Source organism: Staurois parvus, unplaced genomic scaffold, assembly GCF_062004578.1.
Source record: "Staurois parvus isolate SC_StPar_1 unplaced genomic scaffold, SC_StPar_1.0 ptg000350l, whole genome shotgun sequence".
Lineage (NCBI taxonomy): Eukaryota > Metazoa > Chordata > Amphibia > Anura > Ranidae > Staurois > Staurois parvus.
In genome coordinates, this window is record NW_028318146.1 from 3,886,110 (window position 1) to 3,910,171 (window position 24,062).

At 42.5% G+C, this 24,062-nt stretch overlaps 1 protein-coding gene across 4 annotated transcripts in view; it reads right to left on the minus strand.

Moving 5' to 3' along the window:
* The window catches only part of SHANK2 (SH3 and multiple ankyrin repeat domains 2), a 791,629-nt gene that overhangs the window by 534,721 nt on the left and 232,846 nt on the right, over positions 1-24,062 (minus strand). For all 4 annotated transcript variants that reach the window (XM_089684605.1, XM_089684599.1, XM_089684598.1 and 1 more), the window contains exon 7: positions 15,414-15,581. In XM_089684605.1, coding sequence (XP_089540731.1) covers positions 15,414-15,581 — 168 coding nt within the window. The remainder of the gene's footprint in view (positions 1-15,413; positions 15,582-24,062) is intronic.

Consider the following 24,062-nt stretch of genomic DNA (forward strand, 5'->3'; position numbering starts at 1 on the left):
TCCCCACTCCCCCTCGACTTAACCCGCAGGGATTTCGTCGCTGCTCAAACTCTCTCCAACCCCCTTCACCCTCACTCAGCTACCCCCTCATCACCCCTCTCCCACGGCCCCACCACTGCTCTGACCTCCTCTTCCACCCCACCCTACATTCCTCATACTGAAGCTCCCCCAACACTCCGCACCTTTGACCTTACTACCATCGAGGAAGTCTCCAAGATCCTCTCTGATGCCCGCCTCACCACCTGCCCCCTCGACCCTATCCCCTCACAACTCCTACGACCTTCCTCCTCCTCCATCCTACGCTCCCTCACCCACATCTTCAATCTCTCCCTCTCCTCAGGCACTTTCCCCTCCCCTCTGAAACATGCACACATCACCCCCATACTTAAAAAGCCCTCCCTGGACCCCAATGACCCGAACAACCTCAGACCCATCTCCCTGCTCCCATTTACATCTAAACTCCTCGAGCGCCTCGTCTACACCCGCCTATGCTCTCACCTCAACGACAACAACCTCCTCGATCCCCTACAGTCCGGCTTCCGTCCCCTACACTCCACTGAAACTGCCTTACTCAAACTCTCCAACCACCTGCTAACCGCCAAAGCTAATGGCCACTATTCAGTGCTCCTACTCCTTGACCTCTCTGCGGCCTTCGACACAGTCGACCACCCCCTCCTCCTCAAAAAACTACACTCCCTCGGCCTCAGAGATTCTGCTCTCTCCTGGCTCTCATCCTACCTGTCACAACGCTCCTTCAGCGTTACCTATAATGCTACCACCTCCCCCTCACTCCCCCTCTCTGTTGGGGTCCCTCAAGGCTCTGTCCTCGGGCCCCTTCTCTTCTCCATCTATACCTCCTCCCTTGGCCAACTCATACACTCTCACGGCTTCAACTACCACCTCTATGCCGACGACACACAAATCTATCTCTCAACCCCCCACCTCACCCCCTTGGTCTCAGCCCGAATCACACACCTACTGAGCGACATATCAGACTGGATGTCGCTCCACTTCCTTAAATTGAACCTCTCCAAAACCGAGTTTCTTGTCTTCCCCCCAGCCCGGACACCACCCCCCATTGATTTCTCCATCACATCCAACAACGCTACCATCAAACCCGCCCCGCAGGCCAGAGTACTGGGTGTCATTCTGGACTCCAACCTATCCTTCCAGCCCCAAGTCCAATCTTTAACAAACTCGTGCAGACTCCACCTCCGCAACATCGCCAAAATCCGCACGTTCCTAACCCCAGAAACCACTAAACAGCTCATCCACTCCCTCATCATATCACGACTCGACTACTGCAACTCCCTCCTCACTGGCCTGCCTCGCCGCTGGCTATCCCCTCTTCAGTCCATCCTGAACACGGCTGCCAGACTCATTCACCTTTCCAACCGCTCTGTCTCCGCCACCCCCCTCTGCCAATCCCTCCACTGGCTTCCGATTGCGCAACGGATCAAATTCAAAATCCTAACGCTGACGTACAAAGCTGTCCACCATACTGCCCCGTACTACATCTCTGACCTAATATCCAAGTACCGCCCAACACGCACACTCCGCTCCTCACAAGACCTCCTTCTCTCTAGTTCCCTGGTCTCCTCCTCCCATGCCCGCCTCCAGGACTTCTCCAGGGTGTCACCCATCCTCTGGAACTCCCTGCCCCAACCCATCAGATTATCACCTACTCTCCTCTCCTTTAGGCGCACCCTGAAAACCCATCTCTTCAGGGAAGCCTACCCCACCCCCTGCTAACTTGCCGACCTCCTCCACTCTTCCTACCACTCCATCCCCCACAGCTATCTCCTCCTGTGCCACCACCCCCTCCCTCCTAGATTGTAAGCTCGAAAGAGCAGGGCCCTCGATCCCCTCATGTTTTGCATTGTATTGGTATTGTTCTGTCACATGTTCTGTCTCCCTTTGTAATGTACAGCGCTGAGCGAACTATTGGCGCTTTATAAATACTGTATAATAATAATAATAATAATAATAATTGTGTCCCCCATCTAGAAGATCTCCCTTTTCTTCCCTTATAAATATGCTCTTAATACAAATCAGGTCAGACATTACCCCACTGCCATTTAAATAACAAGACTGTCACCAAAACATATATAGCCTCTGCTCCTGTTTTGGTGACAACTGTAAAATATTGCCACCATGACAAATAGTGAAGTCATTACTTTACTCCACTGTACCGAACACTGCTTTAACTCTTACAGGAGGACATGTAACTCGTTGGGTGCTAGAAGCATCAGATTTTAGCAATCCTGCTCCAATATCCAGTAGTGCCAAGATTTCAGAGGTACAACTATCCATTATCCACTAAAAGGAACCTCTCCCAAGATATGCTCTCATTTACTTTCACACTAATAACTAGATCAGTGCAGAATACTACTCTAGGAACCGCGCATTAAAAAAAAAAAAAAAAACACAAATATAAAAATTTGTCATGTGACCTTCACTTGTGGGATGAAACAAAAATAACCAAAGGAAACGGATTCAAGCAGAAGCCAAGTAAATCATCTGTTAGAGGGTTGTTGTAAGACATGTGTACCAGCAGAGGCTGCCAGAGCCTTAACGTGTAGCACAGATGAGAACTACAGACAGAGTTTGTTACAGACTCTTAAGCGATCAGTTACAAAGAGAAAGTCGGTGTGAGAACTGTCTCAATTAGAAGCTCAGCGAGGTAAGACCAGCCAGGCACTAGAATAAATGTTTCATGAAGATGCTGTATGTTGCTGAAAGATTTACTTTCCTGCCCAGGAATAGGAACCTGATAAGTCCTTTTTCAAGCAGTTGACAAATGTATGTCAAATTCTGGAACCAGTCAGTCAAAGTCGTGAGCACATCAGAACAATTCATGCATGGGAAAGAGAAAAGTATAGTACTACTTTCACTGATCACATATTTAAAGGGTTAGCTCACATTTAAAATAAAAAAAAAACTGCCTACATACGGGGTAAGGTAAGGCAAAGGGGCAGCTGAAGATAATAAAAAATTGTGCAGCTTTGACTAATGTTAGATAATGCCCTTGCTATAGGTTTAGGATATTTATGTACCTTCCGAAGCCAAGCTGAAAAAACTCCCAGGAGATGGAATCATCCAATCCTGCCTTGTTTGACATTGCCAAAACACTCCCAGTCATTACTGCTTACCCCCATCATCACAGGAGCAAGCTCTCAAACCCACACACAGGCACAATTCACTCTGTTGCAGCATCGCTGTGCTCAGAGCTACTGCAACAAAGAGAGGGTGCACACGTGAATGAGTTTGAATCGGCTGAGAGTGTCTTAGCAATGTTCTAGCAACAAGGGGGGTGATGCCATCTCTTGGAGTTTTCCAGTCAGCCTTCGGGAGGTATGTAAATGACTTACACCTATACTCAGGGCATTATTTACCTTTGGTCAGAGCTGAACAGTTTGTTTTTATCTACGGGCACCCCTTACCTGAATAGGCAGTTTTTTTGGTTAAGCTGAAATAACCATTTAAGTTATTACTGAATTGTTTACATTACAATGAGCCTTTGGCCAAGCTATGGACACTCAAGTAAAAATTCATCAGTGCAGTAGCTGTGAGCTTGCAGTGACCATTTCAATACTTGGGCATACAGGACATGTCCAAGGAGCTCAAGTGGTTAATATAAATACAGAGCACGTGTACAGGAAGAGAAAAGCAGAAGGACAGAAAGCTGCTTAGAGATCCAACTTGGAACACCTTTGCTGCTTCTCTTGTGAACCTGGAGGATGCGTTGCTCCAGAGCACCTCTAGCTACAGAGGTCAGTAAGGGCTTGTTTGTTTAAGGATATGCAAATACTTACGTGTCCATGGCCTGGAAACAAAATTCACTTTGAAGTAATTTTTTACATGATATTTCAAACAAGCTTGCTGTTCTGCATATTTTGTGATTTCATTAAACATAGAGACATAAGCCATTAGAGAGGGATCTCAGTGGCCCAGTGCAATTACATGTCCTCTCTCTTTTATTTGTGTTGAAATTGGAAATCACCCACACAAGGAGAGCATTGTTCTTTTATGACTGTCTGACTCACAGACTTGCATTGTAGGAAGGAACAGTAAAGCATAACTGCGTTGCCGACAAGGTCTAATGTCTGTAGGTGCACAACTCCCAAACGGTCTGACCCATAGACTTGCATTGAAGGAAGGAACAGTAAAGCATACCTGCATTAATGTCTGTAGATGCACAACTTTAGACCCCATTAGTAACACCGATCTGCTATGATCACCTCTTTTACAATAGCAAGCAGTTTCTTGTTTCCCTGGTCCTAACCTGGCCTAGAATATTGTAATAATATGTAAATGACCCCCCCCCCCCCCCAACGTCAATGACTGCATGCTTGTTTCTATTCAGTGATTCAGAATGTATTTTAATAAAGTGGGTCAACAATGACAAGTCACATATTTCTTTTATGACATGAGTCCTTAACTGATCACAGCAAAATAATTTCTAACTGGCCAAATGTTTGTAAAATGCTGGGGGCACAGTCAATTGGGAATACACAGTATTTGTTACACTGGCAGAACGTTTGAGACTTTGCATATTGGATGTCAGCCATTAGAGGGTTTCATATGATTTTTTCCATGCAGTGACCACACATGCTTCAATATGCTTGTAAGATAATTCAAATGTTTCAGTATTCCCATATGATCTATAAAAACCTTTTGTGTGGGCAATAAAAGCAAAATTAAATATGAGACACAAGGTGCTTACAGTCATAAGGGGAACATGCTTCTACACTATAGTACATACACTCACCAGCCACTTTATTAGGTGCACCTTGCTAGTGCAGAGAAAATATCCCACACACCATTCCACCACCACCAGCCTGAACCGTTGATACAAGGCAGGATGGATCCATGCTTTCACGTTGCTCCTGCCAAATTCTGACCCTAACATCTGAATGTCGCAGAAACCAGTCAACAATCTGACATCAACAAGGCATTTTTGTCCACACAACTGCCGCTCACTGGACATTTTCTCTTTTCCGGACCATTCTCTATATACCCTAGAGATGGTTGTGCATGAAAATCCCAGTAGATCAGCAGTTTTTTTAAATACTCAGACCAACCAGCCCGTCTGGCACCAACAACCATGCCACGTTCCGTCACTTAAATCCCCTTTCTTCCCCATTCTGATGCTCGGTTTGAACTTTGGCAAGTCATCTTCACCACGTCTACATGCTTAGATGCATTGAGTTGCTGCCATGTGATTGGCTGATCAGCAATTTGTACTACCAAGCAATTGAACATGTGTACCTAATAAAGTGACCAGTGAGTGTACATAGTACATATAATTACAGTGCATTCATAAAGTAATCGGCCCCCCTTCACTTTTTTCAATTTTGCTATGTTGCAGCCTGATACTACAGTTGTTTTAATTCATCTTTTTTCATTAATCTGTACTCAGTTTTCCATAATGACATAGTGGAAACAGAATTTTAGTAATGTTTGCAAATGTATGAAAAAGAAAAACTGAAATATCACATTGGCTTAAGTATTCAGACCCTTTGCAACACCTGAAATTTAGCTCTGGTGCCACCCATTTCTCTTGATCATTGCTGAGATGTTTCCACATTTTGATTGCAGTCTACATGTGATAAAATTATGTAAATTGACTGGACATGATTGAATATACAATATATATGTAAAGCGCTGCATATATTGATGGCGCTATATAAGTACCTGTAATAAATAAATAAGTAAATGATTTGGAAAGGTACAAACTTCTGTATAAAAGAACTCACAGCTGAATGCATACTGTATCAGAGCAAAAGTTATGAGGTCAAAGAAACTGCATTCAGAGCTCAGAGATAACATTATTGCAAGGCATAGATCTGGAGAAGGCTACAAAAAATGTCTGCTGCACTGAAGGTTCCCAAAAGCACAGAGGCCTCCTTAACCCTCAAAAGGAAACAGTTTGGCACAACCAGGACTCTTCTAAGAGCTGGTTGCCTGGCCAAACTGAGCAATAGAGGTAGAAAGGCCTTAGTAAGAGAAGGACCAAGAACCTGATGGTCACTGAGTGAGCTCCAGAAATCCTGTGTGAAGATGGCAAAGTTCAAGAAGGACAACCGTCAATGCAACCCTCCATTGATCTGGCAGAGTAGCTAGACAAAGTCTCTCCTCATGTGCAAAACACATGAAAGCCTGCTGGGAGTTTGCAAAAAGGTATCTAAAGGACTTTGAGGAACTTTCTGGTCTGATAAAACCAAGATTGAACTGTTTGGCCTCAATTCTAAATGTTATGTCTGGAAGAAGCCAGGCATTGCTCATCATCTGCCCAATACCATCCCAACAGTGAAGCATGGGGTGGTGGCAGCATCGTGCTGTAGGGGTGATATTCAGCAGCAGAGTGTGAGAGACTGGTCAGGGTTGAGGGAAAGCTGAATGGAGCAAAGTACATAGATATCCTCAATGAAAACCTGTTCCACAGTGATCAGGACCTCAGACTGGGCTGAAGGTTCACCTTCCAACATGACAAAGATCTTAAGCATACAGGAGTGGCTTACGAGCAACTCTGTGAATGTCCTAAAGTGGCCCAGCCACAGCCCTGACTTGAACCCTAATGAACATCTCTGGAGAGACCAGAAATTGGCTGTCCACCGACGGTCTCCATCTAACCTGACTGAGCTTGAGAGGATTTGCAAAGAACGGCAGAAAATCCCCCAGGTATGCAAAACATGTTGCTTTGTACCCGAAAAGGTTATATTTGCTGCCAAAGGTGCTTCAACAAAATACTGAGTAAAGGGTCTGAATACTTATTTCAGTTTTTCTTTTTAATAAATTCACAGGCATTTCTAAAATTAAGTCTTCGCTTTGTCATTATGGGGTACTAAGTGTAGATTTATGAGGAAAAAAATTTACTTAAAGCGGAGTTCCACCCAAAAGTGGAAGCTCCACTTTTCAGTCTCCTCCCTCCCTCCACCTGGTTTTGATAGGTACCCACTCCCCCCCCCCGCAGCCCTCTGGGACGACAATGGCTCAATCACAAATTGCAGTGCGCTTCGTGGATGCGCAGTAGGATACCTGCTGTGAAGCCACAAGGCTTCACTGCCGGTTTCCCTTAGTTAAGATGGCGGCGCCAGCACCCGACAGCCGACTGAAGAATCGGCTTGGGGTGAAGACACCCCTGAATCCCTTGAAAGGTAAGTGTCTTAATATTAAAAGTCAGTAACTACAGTATTTGTAGCTGCTGACTTTTAATTTTTTTTGGAGTGGGGGGGCTGGGGGCCAGAACTCTGCTTTAAACAACTCTAAAAAAACTGAAAAAAGTGAGTGGGGGTCTGAATACTTAATGAATGCACTGTATATGAGGCAATGTGTTGTAACTCAAGAGTACTTCCTGTCAAAGATAGGATTTGGTGGGATGATTCATCTCCAAGCTTCTAGTGTGTCTTGGTCACTTCAGTGGAGAGATCTTCTTGCCCAATTCCCTCCTGCCTACCACAAGGTTCTGAATGTTCTCACCCATGCTGGGGTATTTCTACTCTATCTGCTACACTCTCCACAAAAAAAAACACACACACAATATTCCATAAAGTATGGGATCCTCTTGTGAAAAGCAGAGGTGTGCAAACTCAGTTTCTCAAATCTTGTCACTGTATACAGTATCTTGAAAGATTAAAGACCCTCAACATATTCTTTAACATACCAGTGTCAGCAAAAAAAAAATGAAAAGCCAAATTTAGGTGGGCTGACCCATTAAAATGTGCAAATGCTGTAAGTTGTAATCCAAAGAACAACAGCCACATTCAGTGGAGGATTCGGCTTTGCATATAGTAATGTGCTTTTTCTTCTACCAGTCCAGCAATCACACTAGGACATCAAATGGCAGCTAGTAGAAAGTAAACATTGGTTATACTGAGAGCTATTAGCTACAACCAGAGTGTCTGCGCTAAATAGGCATGGATCGCAAAACAGGCCGAGGGACCTGGTGTGAAGATGAACTCATTAGCCAATGATGTCTTGTTTACATGGCCTGCCATATACAGTATAAAGTATTAAATTAAGACTAATGATGTTAAACGGAGCAAGGAAAATCATCACTATATCCCTCACCGTGACCTCATTGGTTTATGGGTCTCTTCTGGAAGAGTCAATAACAACCAATATCTAATCATCTCTCTGAGCCTGACATAAATTCAGATGTACAAGACAAACCTCTATCTAGATAAATCTATACAGGAACATAGTTACAAGTAAATCCATTGCCAAGAAATAAAACATCCCTGTTTGAACATCATTGCATCCAGGATCCCAAACCATATAGTGTCTAGAGCTGTTTGATGTTTATTGCTAAGAAAAATCCTTTGCAGCGAATCACGCTGTCATAGATGAAGCCCAGCATACAAGTTAATGGGCCATACTGTGGAAACTCCAAGCTGTCACATTCTTTTCTTGGCACTAGCAATGGTAACAGCTTAATAACTACAAAAGCATATGCAAATCCATCTGTAATCAGAACAGACAGAACCATTTTAAAAACTATTATCAGAGTTGTGGGTGTTATATCAGGATTTGGCAATTTCAAATGTAAGCAGTTCACCTGCTGCTCTGTTCACCCACTTGAGGAAAGGGGAAGAGCCTTGTGAAGCTTCAAGTAAATCTGGATACAGCTTACATAATGCCAATGATGCATTCTCGAACCGCGCATGACAATTCTAGAGCCTCGCTATTGGCTGTTCGCTGGTACTCAGTGTGCTGTTCAACCATAAAGAGGAACCACATATTTCAAATCGGTCTGGCGGGTGAACAGAGCAACTGAGGAGTGAAGGGACCGGGAGCAATAGCAGCAGATGCAGGCAATTAAGTACACCTGTTACATTGGCCTTCATAGGCAGATCACAGATTCACTTTTACGCCCCGGTCACATCAAACCTGACTTTGAAATCGTGCGACTTCACTTCAAAGTCGGGTGAACTGCCGATTTCAGGTGCAATTAGTAAGATATCTGACACAGATGTCTATGCAAATCACACCAAATGTAGTGCATATACCACTTTGAAAATCGGTTTGGCTCCGGCCAAGTCGGAACCGCATCGATATGACCGCTCTAACAGCGGACAATAGGGTGCAACTTGGCATGCTATTTGTAAATCGCATGACATGCAAATCGCATGGCAATTCACATTTAGTGTTACCGGGGTGTTAGTCTAGGTTCACACCTATGCGTTTTCCGCTGCGTTTTGCACCCGGTTTGTTTTTTGGAAAGGGTCAGGGACTATTTTTAAACGCAAAACATTGCGTTTTTGTTTCTATAGACTTCAAGGGAGATACTGCAGAAAAGCATGTATTGCTTTTTTTATGCGTTTTGAGTTTTATTCTGTGCAGCAACAAGTTGAAAAAAACCCCCACAAAATGCATCAAAAACGAGGCAAAAACACGTGCAAAATGCACTGCAAAAAGCACTGCAGAAAAGGATCACAAACTGCATAGGTGTGAACCTTGCCTAAAACCTGGTTCACACTGGAAGTCACAGAATTTCAAAGTTGGATGGCAGTGCGACTTCGGGTGTGACTTCATAGACATCTGTGCGACTTCATGCACAGATGTCTATGCAAGTTGCACCCCAAATCGGGAAAAGTAGTGCAGGAACTCAACATACAGATGCATCGTTTTTTAACCTTCATTTCTGGAATTTTTATCTTGGAATAAATACCTTTAATACCTTACTACACTATGGGCACTCTTTGTTTGGCTCCCCTGTGGAGTGATTGATTTTCAGAGCCCATCAAAGTTTAACCCCTTCACGCCGGCACCTCCCGACCCTTTAAGAGTTCCAGAAGCCGGGAGGCGGGGTTTACGGTCATGTGACCGCCGTGACGTCACATGATCGGGAAAGGTCCCAATCGAAAGAGGAGATCGGGACCTTTCCGTGAGTACCGGACATGTCTGCTGGGAGCTCGCCGGGCGCGCACTCTCAGCACATATGTCCTTTTTTAACAGAACGCAAATGTGCGGCTGCTCGGCGTCTAGGCCCAGACGCCGGGAGGTCGCACATTTGTGTGCGGCCGGCGTGAAGAGGTTAAGGTCCATCCAAGTGTCCAGAGAGGGGAGTCCCTGTAAACTCAGGTTGCAACACCCATCCATCCCTTAAAGGGGACCTCTGGCTGTTTGGATTGTCATAGTGCACTGGAGTATTTGCTGTGCTGCTCGCCACTCAGAGGGAGGATAATCCATCACCCAGCTTACCTTGCTTTCCTTAAGAGGATCTCTGGTTATTTATTTATTTGCGCATTCCCATTGCGCATCTGGTGAGTGCGTAATTTTACTACACCTACAAACACAAGCACTGAAGTATCGTTGGAATTGGCACCTTAGAGCACAGATTGTCACCTTATGAACTTTCATTATATACTCAGTCACTTTACAAACTTTTATCATTCATTTTATTTCATTTATTATTGGGTCATTTATACGGATATTTTTAGGATCATTTTAGCGCTGCACTTTTGATTTATGAGTGCAGGAACTACTTTTCCAATCGAACCGATTCCATTGTCGATCATTGCATGCGATTTGTCATGTGATTTGAACGTTCAAATCACATGAGAAGTCGCATTAGTGTGAACAGGGACTTAAGATAAACAGGGTCCTCTCCTGTACTGAAATTGCTTAGTCTGATTTAACTGCACACTGTGAGATTTTCACAGTGTGAATTAGAAGCTGCAGCAATCAGGTACAGTCCAGCTTATTTCCTAGCTTGGGGACATCAAACATCATCTAACTCTTTGTCCTCCTGCCTTAGGCTGGCCATACATTATACATTTATCTTCCAATTTTCTGCCCAATTTCCTTTAGATTTACCTTCAACTGTGTAGTGCAAGGGCCTCCCTAATTGGATACAACCGAAAGTGTTGTTTAGGTTTGTCCTCCTATGATATGGATTTTGGTAAATCTAAACCAAAAATCTCCAGATAATTGTATAATGTATGGCCAGCCTTACTGTCCCTGGCTGGCCCTTTCAGTTATTGAATTTCAGTCCTTTTAACCACTTGCCCTCCAGAGGATTTACCCACCTTCCTGACCAGGCCATTTTTTGGGTTACAGTGATGCGTTACTTTAATTGACAATTGCGCGGTCATGCAATGCTGCACCCAAATGAAATGTACGTCCTTTTATTCCCACGAATAGAGCAACTTATAGCGGGACTGCGTCAGCCATTCTGACACTGGGTGGGAACTGACTTGGTGTATAATCCCCAGTGACACCAATACAGTGATCAGTGCTCATAAAAAGCACTGACACTGTACTAATGACACTGGGCGGGAAAGGGTTAACATGTCGAGCGATCAAAGGGTTAACTGTGTGCAGCGTGCTGTTTTACTGTGTGCTGTGTATGTGTGCTTCACTGTAAGCACACTGCAATGCATGGCTCTGATATACAAAGCCATGCATAGCAATGTGCAGGAGCTGCCAGGGGAGAGAACTGTACTGTTTAATTACAGTTCTCTCCCTCCATTGGTAATGCTCCTTGATCACCGAGTGCCAACGAGTAATCATCGGACCCAGTGATTGACAGCCGAGGCCTCGAATAGCAGCGTGTGCATGGTTCGAGTGCGCACCCCCTACCCGGAACTGAAAAATCATGTATATATATATACGTGATTTTGCGCACCCGTCCGTATTACTGCTATAGGACAGACGGGAAGCGGTTAATCATGGAGAATCAGCATTACATGTGGGTGTCATCAAAGGTGCTCTGCTAATGAATGCATCAGGGCTTGAGAGAAGTACTGAAGTTGGGTTCTATGATGTTTTCAGGAAACTATGTACAGCACTCTGTTGGCTCCTCCCACCAGCCAAGATCCGCTTATATTGAATAGAAGAACACAGAGACCCAGTGATGGCATCACTGGATCTAAAATAACGTATGTAATGAAAACGAATAGGTTTTATTTAAACCTTTAATTTATCAACATTGTTTTATTTTGTATCTTTCTGATTATTCATCTAGGGATGAACTATGATCTACAGATGAAGCAACCTGACAAGTAAAAAAAGTTTGTTTTTTTATTGAATCTTCCACTGTTCAATGTCTTATTGTTTGTTTCTATTTTATTAACTAATAATATTTAAACTTTTTTTTAATCTTTGTTTGCTTTGTTAATATTTTTTACACCTTTAAGATATATTTAAACGTAACACAATGAAAAAAAGTGCAAAATTGAAAAAAAACCACTTTGCTTCATTTCTAATTAATTATGCAATGCTTTGTACCAGAATCATAATTTTAGTGTCTTTTTAAACAGGATAAATTAAAAAATAAAATGCAGTAACACTATTTATTTATTTTTAAACTAACACTTCAAAAAGTGTATTTTGTTTAGTTTTATGTTTAATTGCCTAAGGATTGCAAAAAAAAAAAATAAAAAATCATTGTTGCAAGAAAATATTTACGAAAAAAAAGCCTTATTTGTCCTTAAAAAACAATATATGTATTACGTTGTTATCTCAAAATGTTACTAAGCCCACAACAGTAATATCAGTCTATACATGCAGTAAAGCATGCTGCTTATACTCACTGTGGAACCTAAGTGGTTAATCCTCTGCATTGTGTAAAAAGGCTGTTTGATCCTTCTCTGATCCTCCCCTTCGTGTACTGTCCCCAATCCATCTGCTGAGAGTACAGAGCTCTGGGAGTCACTCTGCACATGCTCAGTTTGGTATGCATTGCTAGAAAGGTTTTTTTTTTTTTCTTTTTTTTGGGTGTGTGCCTGTGATCATCACAGGACCAATCAGCACTGTCCAGACAGAAGGTCAGGGTCATACAGCCTCATAGGACAGTCAGAGGAGAATGAAAACTCCAAGATTAGCCAGCACTCGGCTGGGCACTAATAGAAGTCACAAGACTACTATATACTGCTGATAAGAAAAGGTATTTAGCAGTTTATACTTATTCCAATAATTGCATTTCCATGTTCTGTGTGTACTGTGGACGACCGGATATAGTGAATGCAGGGTCCTGTGTTTACTAACACTTTAGGTAATGACAAGGTTATTGCTGAATAAACAGATGCATAATAGAAATGTAAAAATTGCTCTGCTCCATAAGGGGTGAAGAGGTGTGAGTGGTTAACCCTTTCCTGGTAAACATCTTTTTCCACCCAATGCAAATGAGAGTATGAAATGAATTGGTCAGTGCTTCTCATTCAGTATATAACAATTACTTTCAGATGAGACTGTCAAAACCCTAGAATTCACAAATAGCTATTTTGGCTACTCTCCATCAACTAATGAACACACGATGTAAAGTTTCTTGCACATCACTGATAGCGTGATGGCATATTGTAGGGGACTGAGTATACTATCACACAGAGTATCATATAATGTGGAAACAATCTGTTAAGTGATGTGCTGCCTAATTAAGGAAAAAGGGGGCATGTAAAGGCCAGAGAAATAAATTATACATTGCAATTTGTAAACTGGAACGTGACAGAAGTGGCTGTAAAGACACCAGCAGTCACATTTCTTTGCCTTTTTTTTATCCTCCTTCATACCAGACACTTCTAATGAAGAAAAGTAACAAAATCTATTAACTCTTCTTGAAAAAATGTAATGATATCACATAGTATAAAAAAATTAATTGTGTACTGTGAAACCTGTGCCTCCAGTGTGTAAACCAATTATTGTGCTTAATAAAGGATCAATAGAAATGTCAAAAGATATAAAATATAAGACTTGATGAACTAAATGCAAGAAAATACTGTACTCTATACGATGACTTCAAGCAAAAAAATGTGTTCCCACAACCTATGCACGAATATATAATAAATAAAATAATACTGCGTCAACCTCTCTATCAATGATCACCTAATCTGCAATCCCTGTGCATATATACATGTATACCAAACCAAATATAAACAAAAATACAATTCTATAATAGTACCGTACAAAATAGTATAACAATTCACAGTGCAACAGACAGTATGATCATAAGTATTAAGCTCCAGATATCCTGCAAAATGCACCAACAATCTGTTAAATGTCCCCTATTAGCATTATAAAGATTTATACATCACATCTAAAGGTCTGAATACTAATAATACTAGAAAACCATCTACCCCAACCTTTCTCAACCTGTTTACCCTAGAGGAATCCTTGAAATAATTTTAAGGTTTCTGTGTACCCCTGGAAAAATCAATTCATTGGGGGTTAGTGGGAAAAATGCACCTTATATTGGTGGTCAGTAGGAAGAAAGCTCTCTTACAGTGGTGGACAGAATGCCACCCTTATAGACAGCAAAAAGAACTTTGTGTCATTCCGTTGGCTCTGTAAAGTGGTGTTGTTCCCGGGACTATACAAGCACCATTAAATGGGAGGTCAACCAGCCTCTGCAGGAACACCAGAGTCCCATGCAACCCTTGTTAAGAATGGCTGATCCAATCAATCCCTGTGTTCAGCTTGCCCCAGGGGCCAAATTATTAAAAACAGCTTTTTAAACACCAGGGAACTGTGTTGTCGGATAGCTAGCCCCTGCTACCTGCTAAGCTAACCCACAACACTTGGGAATGGAGAGGGAGTTCTGGAGGAGAGGGGGTGCGATAGGCAGTGTAACCAAGCCCTCATCTCTCCTTTTCCTAAGCTGCCAGACAGAACATCACCGTGTTGTCTCATGTCTACTCTTTAGTTTACATAGAGTCCAGAACAGCAGCCTGCTATTCAGGGGAACAGAGAGTAGAAACTGTCAGATTGTGCTGTGAATGATTGCAGGTTGAGAAGATCGATTTTCACAAAAACACACAATAGCACAAAGTAGGTACTATAATAGACTCTCCGACTAGTATAGTAGCCAGTGTGTGCTTTTGTCAGATTGTATTTTTCTGAATGAAAGAACTTTTCTCAAGGTGCCTTCATTCAACAACACAAGCTGATTAGTCTCTAATCTCTCTGTGCCCTGAATAGCAGGCTGCAGCCCCAGACTCTGTGTAATCAAAAGAGGAGAGATGAGGAGCCCACAGCTGCAAAATTAAGAAGTGGCAATGCTCAGTGCTAACTGTAACTCCTCCCTAATACAAACACCCAAATTTTTAGGCTTCCTGAGGCGTGAAGCTACAGCCAGCAATGACAAAAAATAAAGATTTTTATTTTTTCCACATTCACTGCTCAGAAGTTAATAAGGAATAAGCTGTGTGCACAGTATCCCCTGGGGGATTTAACAAGCTTGTTTCCCCTCTTTAGGAATACCTCTTCAATACAAACTGGATTCCTTTCGTTGTTGAGTCAAGTGTTGTATTACTGCTCTGCCCTGAAGAAAAACTAAAAAAAAAACAGTTTGTATTGTCACATACATTTAATAAAACACAACATGTCAGAAGCTGTTCACACTACAAATGTCTATTTCTCTGGTTTCAATGGATATTATTTAAATACAGACACAACTGAGGACATGATCCTACCTGGTGAATCTCCTGCCAGCCATTCTCATCTTTGCAGCCAACACTGGCATGTTCATGAAGCAGTAGCTCACAGCAATACGGGTCTTCGCCCACCATGGCGGTGTGGTAGAGAGGAGTCAGGCCACGACTGTCCTTGTAGTCAGGTGATGCACCCAACTCCAGCAGTGTCTACCAACAAAGAATATAACACAACATTTAAAAAAGTATATACTTTAAAGGTAATTGTAAAAAAATGTAAGTCCAACCGAGATACTGTAGGTCTAACAAAGTGAATATTATCTAAAATATACAATCACACTACGTATTACAAAATGCTTACCTCTAATAACAATATTTCAAACACATCCAATCCCTCATTATCTTTGTCTTCGTTTCCTTCTGAGTCACTGACCCAGAAAATTTGAGAAGCAAAATTAGAGTGAAATCAGAACTCCTGATCTGCATACCAGTTCCAGGTCAGGGACTCAGAAGCACTGAAGCAAGAGGGTCAGTGTGACAGCTATGTAATTCAGGAGAATGCCAGCAATGCCAGCTCTGTACTACTCTTTTGACTGATTACTTTTAAGTGACTTGAAGCTCTGTGCTCTAGAATCTATATTCCAAGGCCATTTCTAGTAGGTAAACTCTGCATTCAAGGCCCTGGTGCCCTCTAACTATGGGTATATCCTCCAATAAGAGACAGGCTGGCAAAGCATAATGGAATTTGCACTTAATGTAGGTAAAGCAATCCATTTGAGATTTTAAATAATTGCACCCTTTTCCACAACATAAATTAATGCTTTTATGCATTTGTATATTTAACTCAGACTTGCATAAAAGCATATGTTAACACAAACTCAAAATGTATTTGTTTTGTTAAACCACTGCAACACTTATTTTTTTCACGTTTTTCTGATTTTGTTGCATATCAAGCACTTTAGCCAATTCCTGTCTACAATAACTGTACATTATTGCGAAGGGTGGGTTTCTTTTTTTTTATTCTTTGCTTTAAATGTTTCCTTCCAAAACTTCCAACAATGAAGGCACACCCAAGTATAACAAGTAAGAGGATTATATATAGATTGTAGCATAAACATCAAGATAATATCGTTACAGTATTATAGAAAATATGGAATCAAATGCAAATTCTCCACTACAGAACAATCCTCACTTGCCCCACTTCTATAACTATCCAAATCCCATATTGTGAGCCCGGTTTACTTCTAAGAAACTGTAAGATGTTGGGTGAAATGGAGCCTTGATTTCCTTTGATGAATTTACAGGTGAAACTAAAAAAATTAGAATATTGTGCAAAAGTTCATTTATTTCAGTAATGCAACTTAAAAGGTGAAACTAATATATGAGATAGACTCATTACATGCAAAGCAAGATAGTTCAAGCTGTGATTTGTCATCATTGTGATGATTATGGCTTACAGCTCATGAAAACCCCAATTCCACAATCTCAGAAAATGAGAATATTGTGAAAAGGTGCAATATTCCCGGCTCAAAGTGTCCCACTCTAATCAGCTAATTAAGCCATAACACCTGCAAAGGGTTCCTGAGCCTTTAAATGGTCTCTCAGTCTGGTTCAGTAGAAATCACAATCATGGGAAAGACTGCTGACCTGACAGGTGTGCAGAAAACTATCACTGACACCCTCCATAAGGAGGGAAAGCCTCAAAAGGTAATTGCAAAAGAGGTTGGATGTTCCCAAAGTGCTGTATCAAAGCACATTAATAGAAAGTTATGTGGAAGGGAAAAGTGTGGAAGAAAAAGGTGCACAAGCAGTAGGGATGACCGCAACCTACAGAGGATTGTCAGGAAAAGGACATTCAAAAGTGTTGGAGACTTTCACAAGGAGTGGACTGAGGCTGGAGTCAGTGCATCAAGAGCCACCACACACAGACATGGGCTTCAAATGTCGTATTCCTCTTGTCAAGCCGCTCCTGAACAACACACCACGTCAGAAGCGTCTTGCCTGGGCTAAAGAAAAACAGACCTGGTCAGTTGCTCAGTGGTCCAAAGTCCTCTTTTCTGATGAGAGGAACTTTTGCATCTCATTTGGAAACCAAGGACCCAGAGTATGGAGGAAGAATGGAGAGGCACACACTGCAAGATGCTTGAAGTCCAGTGTGACGTTTCCACAGTCTGTGTTGATTTGGGGAGCCATGTCATCTCCTGGTGTTGGTCCACTGTGCTTCATTAAGTCCAGGGTCAACGCAGCCGTCTACCAGGAGATTTTGGAGCACTTCATGCTTCCTTCCGCAGATGAGCTTTATGGGGATGCTGACTTCGTTTTCCAGCAGGACTTGGCACCTGCCTACACTGCGAAAAGCACCAAAACCTGGTTCACTAACCGTGGGATTACTGTGCTTGATTGGCCAGCAAACACGCCTGACCTGAACCCCATACAGAATCTATGGGGCATTGCCAAGAGAAAGATAAGAGACGGAACAATGCAGAAGAGCTGAAGGCCGCTATTGAAGCATCTTGGTCTTTCATAACACCTCAGCAGTGCCACAGGCTGATAGCTCCCATGCCACGCCGCATTGAGGCAGTAATTGCTGCAAAAGGGGCCCAAACCAAGTACTGAGTACATATGCATGCTTATACTTTTCAGAGGTCCGATATTGTTCTATGTACAATCCTTGTTTTATTGATTGCATGTAATATTCTAATTTTCTGAGATTGTGTATTTGGGGTTTTCATGAGCTGTAAGCCATAATCATCACAATTATGACAAATCACGGCTTGAACTATCTTGCATTGCATGTAATGAGTCTATCTCATATATTAGTTTCACCTTTTAAGTTGCATTACTGAAATAAATGAACTTTTGCACGATGTTATAATTTTTCGAGTTTCACCTATATATCCCTGTACCAGCTGCCTAGCGTTCACTTCTTTCGTTACTTGTAATTTAGGCATACCTTTCAGGCGCAATTTGGGTCTAGCTGAACCTCCTTCCAACCAGTCTTGAACAAATGCTGCCGGATGTACCTTACTAAGCCGCTGTCTACTATTTATAAGTACCTATTTCCGGAAATGGGTAACCTATTATTAATGCTGAGCATTGTGGGCGACTGATGTCTCCGATTTAGATGGTGATGATTGGGACAAATTATGGGAAGCCCCCTTTACAAGAATGGTACTAGATTTTGACCATTATAAATGTTTGCATAGGATCTATTTGACGCCTGCTAAATTGACCAGAATTTATAGGGATCAATCCTCCTTCTGTTCGCAGTATTCCTATGCTAATGCTGATTTCATACACATTTTATGGGATTGCCCAGCTATCCAAAAGGTATTGGTCAGACATATTGGCCTGTTTAGAGTGGACAACTACGATTCCTCTTATTCCATTAGATTATGTCTTTTAAGTCTGATAGAAGTTATGGCACCTAATAATGCCATTTGTATTCTGCTCTTGCTGGTGCTCTACTACGGTAGGAAACTTATTATCCCATCCTGGAAAAGGGCTCTGGTGCCTACTCCAGCAGCCTAGAAAGCCTTGGTGAATACAGCTCTCGCCTTCTACAAAGCCACATATTGAAATAGAGGTGTATATGAAAAGATAATAGAGCGAGCGCTAAATACAGTATATGATATTAAACTTATACGTATCCAAATGAATAAAAGCAGCTGGCACTCAAGGTATAGATAACAGTCCCAGAATTGCAATCTCTAAAATATTAGTGCAGCGCTAAAAATGCATGTCATAAATTCCATAAATGAAATGTATTTGTGAATAAAGTGCAATATTAATAAAAATGGTTCAAAATGACATAAAAAGCAATAAAAGAAGTTCATCAAAGCATTCGTGAATTTTAAATGTCTCTTGTGCAAAGATATTAGCAATCAATGCGCATTATAATTTATGGTCTGGTGAGTTTACATCCGTACCAAGGGTGGATGTCCTTTCACAGGTTTTTGCACCGTTACTCTTCACAGATAACTTCACGTGCCAATCATAGGCACTTCTTCAGCTGATATCTTTGCACAAGAGACATTTAAAATTCACGAATGCTTTGATGAACTTCTTTTATTGCTTTTTATGTCATTTTGAACCATTTATATTAATATTGCACTTTCAGCACTTGTTTCACATATACGTTTAGGTCACATGCATTTATGGAATTTATGACATGCATTTTTAGCGCTGCACTAATATTTTAGAGATTGAAATAGAGGTCTATCCTTCAAGTTAGACAGGGTTTGGGGTGGGTAGATTAATGCTGCTCTTACTCCGTCTGATTGAGAACTCTGGATTATATTCTGCCCTTATAGCTGTATTCTATATTACACTGAGTTTGACCAGATTGTCTTTATATGCTATAGTGCACTAGATGTGCCCTTCTGCAGAATTTCTTTGCTCTTCACTTCCTGGAAATGTTGCTTGGACTGTATTTAAGAGACATTTTTATTCTTATCTCTTTTATTTTTCTTATGGGACTGTTTTTCTTTAGGTTTTTATTTAGTTTATAAATGTCAAATGATTTAGCACTTTTCTAGTACTATATTGATTGCATATTTAAATGGAGATTTAGTATTGTTATTGGAGCAGCGCAACACTCTACACCAGCGGTTCTCAACCTGGGGGTCGAACGACCATTTCCCAGGGGTCGCCTAAGACCATCGGAAAACATATTTCCGATGGTCTTAGGAACCGAGACACCGCTGCTCTGTCTCGCGATCTGTGGGCGGGATGATATGCTGCCCCTGTAACCTGGCCACACCTCCGGGATCACTCAACAGCTCCGCCTCCTTGCCGCTGATTGGCCACCGGAACTGTAGCTCAGGAGAGGCACACAGGCGGCCAATCACCGGCGAGGAGGTGGAGCTTGGAGAGGAGGAGCCGAGCGGCAGAGCGCGCAGATCGAAGAAGATCGAGGGAGCTGCAGCACCGAGTGAAGAGGAGAGAGGCCAGAGAAGGAAGACAGCTGACAGGTAAGTGCAAATTTTGCTTCTGCAGGCTGTAGATGGGAGAGGGAGAGAGCGAGCCCAGGCTGGAGCAGGGATCAGCAAGGTAAGTATCATTGGTGTCAGTGGGAGGAATAGTGCCCCATCATTTGTGTCACTAATACCAACGATGGGGCACTATTCCTCCCCCCACTGACACCAACGATGGGGCACTATTCCTCCCCCCACTGACACCAATGATAGGCACTATTCCTCCCCCCACTGACACCAATGATAGGCACTATTCCTCCCCCCACTGACACCAACGATGGGGCACTATTCCTCCCACTGGCACCAATGATAGGCACTATTCCTCCCACTGGCACCAATGATAGGCACTATTCCTCCCCCTACTGACACCAATGATAGGCACTATTCCTCCCCCCACTGACACCAACGATGGGGCACTATTCCTCCCCCCACTGACACCAACGATGGGGCACTATTCCTCCCCCCACTGACACCAACGATGGGGCACTATTCCTCCCCCCACTGACACCAACGATGGGGCACTATTCCTCCCCCCACTGACACCAACGATGGGGCACTATTCCTCCCCCCACTGACACCAACGATGGGGCACTATTCCTCCCCCCACTGACACCAACGATGGGGCACTATTCCTCCCCCCACTGACACCAATGATAGGCACTATTCCTCCCCCCACTGACACCAATGATAGGCACTATTCCTCCCCCCACTGACACCAACGATGGGGCACTATTCCTCCCCCCACTGACACCAATGATAGGCACTATTCCTCCCACTGACACCAATGATGGGGCACTATTCCTCCCACTGATACCAATGATAAGGCACTATTCCTCCCACTGATACCAATGATGGGGCACTATTCCTCCCACTGACACCAATGATGGGGCACTATTCCTCCCACTGATACCAATGATGGGGCACTATTCCTCCCACTGACACCAATGATGGGACACTATTCCTCCCACTGACACCAATGATGGCGCACTATTCCCCCCACTGACACCAATGATGGGGCACTATTCCTCCCACTGACACCAATGATGGGGCACTATTCCTCCCACTGATACCAATGATGGGGCACTATTCCTCCCACTGATACCAACGATGGGACACTATTCCTCCCACTGACATCAGTGATGGGGCGCTAGTCCTCCCACTGATACCAATGATGGGGCACTATTCCTCCCACTGACACCAATGGCGGGACACTATTCCTCCCACTGATACCAACGATGGGACACTATTCCTCCCACTGACATCAGTGATGGGGCGCTATTCCTCCCACTGATACCAACGATGGGACACTATTCCTCCCACCGATACCAATGATGGGGCGCTAGTCCTCCCACTGATACCAATGATGGGGCACTATTCCTCCCACTGCAAAATTACAGTTCTGAAGTAGCAACGAAAATAATTTTATGGTTGGGGGTCACCACAACATGAGGAACTGTATTAAGGGGTCGCGGCGTTAGAAAGGTTGAGAACCACTGCTCTACACGTTTTGTTTTCACACAGAACTTGCTCAAAGATCTTTATGGCAGGATCACTAGCTAATTATTTTATTGACAGAGGCATAGTTTAAAATATTGCAAATTACTTTTGAAATTACTTTAAAATACAAAAACTAAGATTTTAGTGATTTGGTTTACATATAATTTAAAATAAACTTAAAATGTTACTAAACCCACAACAGTAAAATCAGTCTGTATATGCAGTGAACCATGCTTGATATACTCACGGTGGAACCTAAGAGGTTAATCCTCTGCATTGTGTAGAAAGGCTGTTTGATCATGACTTCTCTGATCCTCCCCTTCTTCCAGTGCCTCCCCCCTCCTTATCTTCTGATAAGACATATCGTGTGGAGACACTCTGCACATGTTCAGTTTGTTGAGTAGTGCTAGAGAGGTTTTTTTGGGAGAGTGCATGTGATCAGCACAAGGCCAATCAGCACTGTCCAGACAGAGATCAGAGGTTCTATATCCTCCTAGACAGAAAAAAACTTATCCTACAAGCTTTAACCAGTGCTCTGCTGAACACCAGTAGAAGTCACAAGACTGCTCTAACTGCTGATGAGAAAAGGTATTTAGCAGTTTATATTTAGTAAAATAATTGCATTTTCATGTAGTGTGTACTGTGGGAGACCAGAGAGAGTGAATGCACAGTACTGGGTTTAGTAACACTTTAAGTCTTTTATTATTTGAACTGCTAACAGGAGGATTCTGATAATAAGTTGATATGGCTTAAAGTGATTGCAAAGCCAAACATTTTATTTTTTAAAAATAAGAAACATACTTACCTGCTCTGTGTAATGGTTTTGCACAGAGCAGCATGGATCCTGATCGTCTTAGTTCCCCTGCCGGTGCTCCTGGCTCCTTCTATCCACAGAGTGCCCTACAACAAGCTGTTTACTATGGGGACATTAGTGTATGCTCGCCCCCGACCCAATCCTGTGTATCCATAAGACATATATAATGCGGCTCCGCCCTGCCCCCCTTCTCCCTCTTCACTGACTGTAATTGACAGCAGCAGGATCCAATTGCTCCCAGTGCTGTGCCTGATCCAATGGTGAGAGAGAGCCGAGAGAACCTCTGCTCTTGTGCACATTGCCAGATCAAGATTGGGCTCATGTGAGTTTGTGCGTCTGTGTGTGTGTGGGGGGGGCTTTAGAACCACTTTAACTGCACTGAGACAGATTGGCTAGGTTACAAATAACACTTATTTATGCCAAGATTACCCATAGCAACTAATAAAATATGACAGTGGAAGGAGCCAGAAGGACAAAGCAAATGAAGAAAGATCAAAAGGTAGGAAATAAAAGCAATGAAATGGTGCTATGAAAATGGAGAACTCGCAGCAATTATATAACAGGCAGAAAATAATGATTTTACACAATGGGAATAAGAGGACATCACAGAGGTTTTAATTTGATAGACAATAAAATTGAAAATATCTCTAATTTAAAAAAAAAAAGGCATATTGGGGAGAAGGCAAGATAATGCTCATGAAATTCTATATATAGAAAGTAGAAACAGGAGGCGAAATAATTTAGCCATCAGTGAACCTCAGTCTCCTAAATGAACATATAATTGCATGAGAACATTGATTCCATTTAGTGACCATCATGTGATACGGACAGGCTTATCTTCCATATAATGTGTCTGATAAGAGCTCAGAGCCCCAGTAATATGCAATTTCCCTTTCTTTCACAAGGTGAATTCAGAAAGGGGAATATTACGATGCAGAATATTGCCAGCTACATTGCAGTTAATGGAAGATTTCAAGACAGGTGACCCAGTAAAGAGCAGAAATATGCTGAATTAAATTCAGGCCACGAGAAACCCTGGAGGGGCACCTGATTCTTGCAGATGAGAAACGCTTCCAGAATGCTCAGCTAAACAGTGAGCAACCTGAGGGTCAGCAGATTGGAAACTCGCCTAATTCCAGGGCACGAACTACCACAAGGGGAGTAATAAGGCAAATTCTCTGACAAATAATGATTAGAAAGATCAAGATAGATGAATTTAAATTATATAAAAACAATAAATGAGACTAAAGTCTGGCAGCTGGCCCAAAGAATTTATATATATATATATATATATATATATATATATATATATATATAAAAGGAAGACTAAAACAGATAGAGTGCAGATGCATTAGAACCCCTGTCAGTTTTTATTGTTATTTTATTGCCCGTTAAGGAGATTCA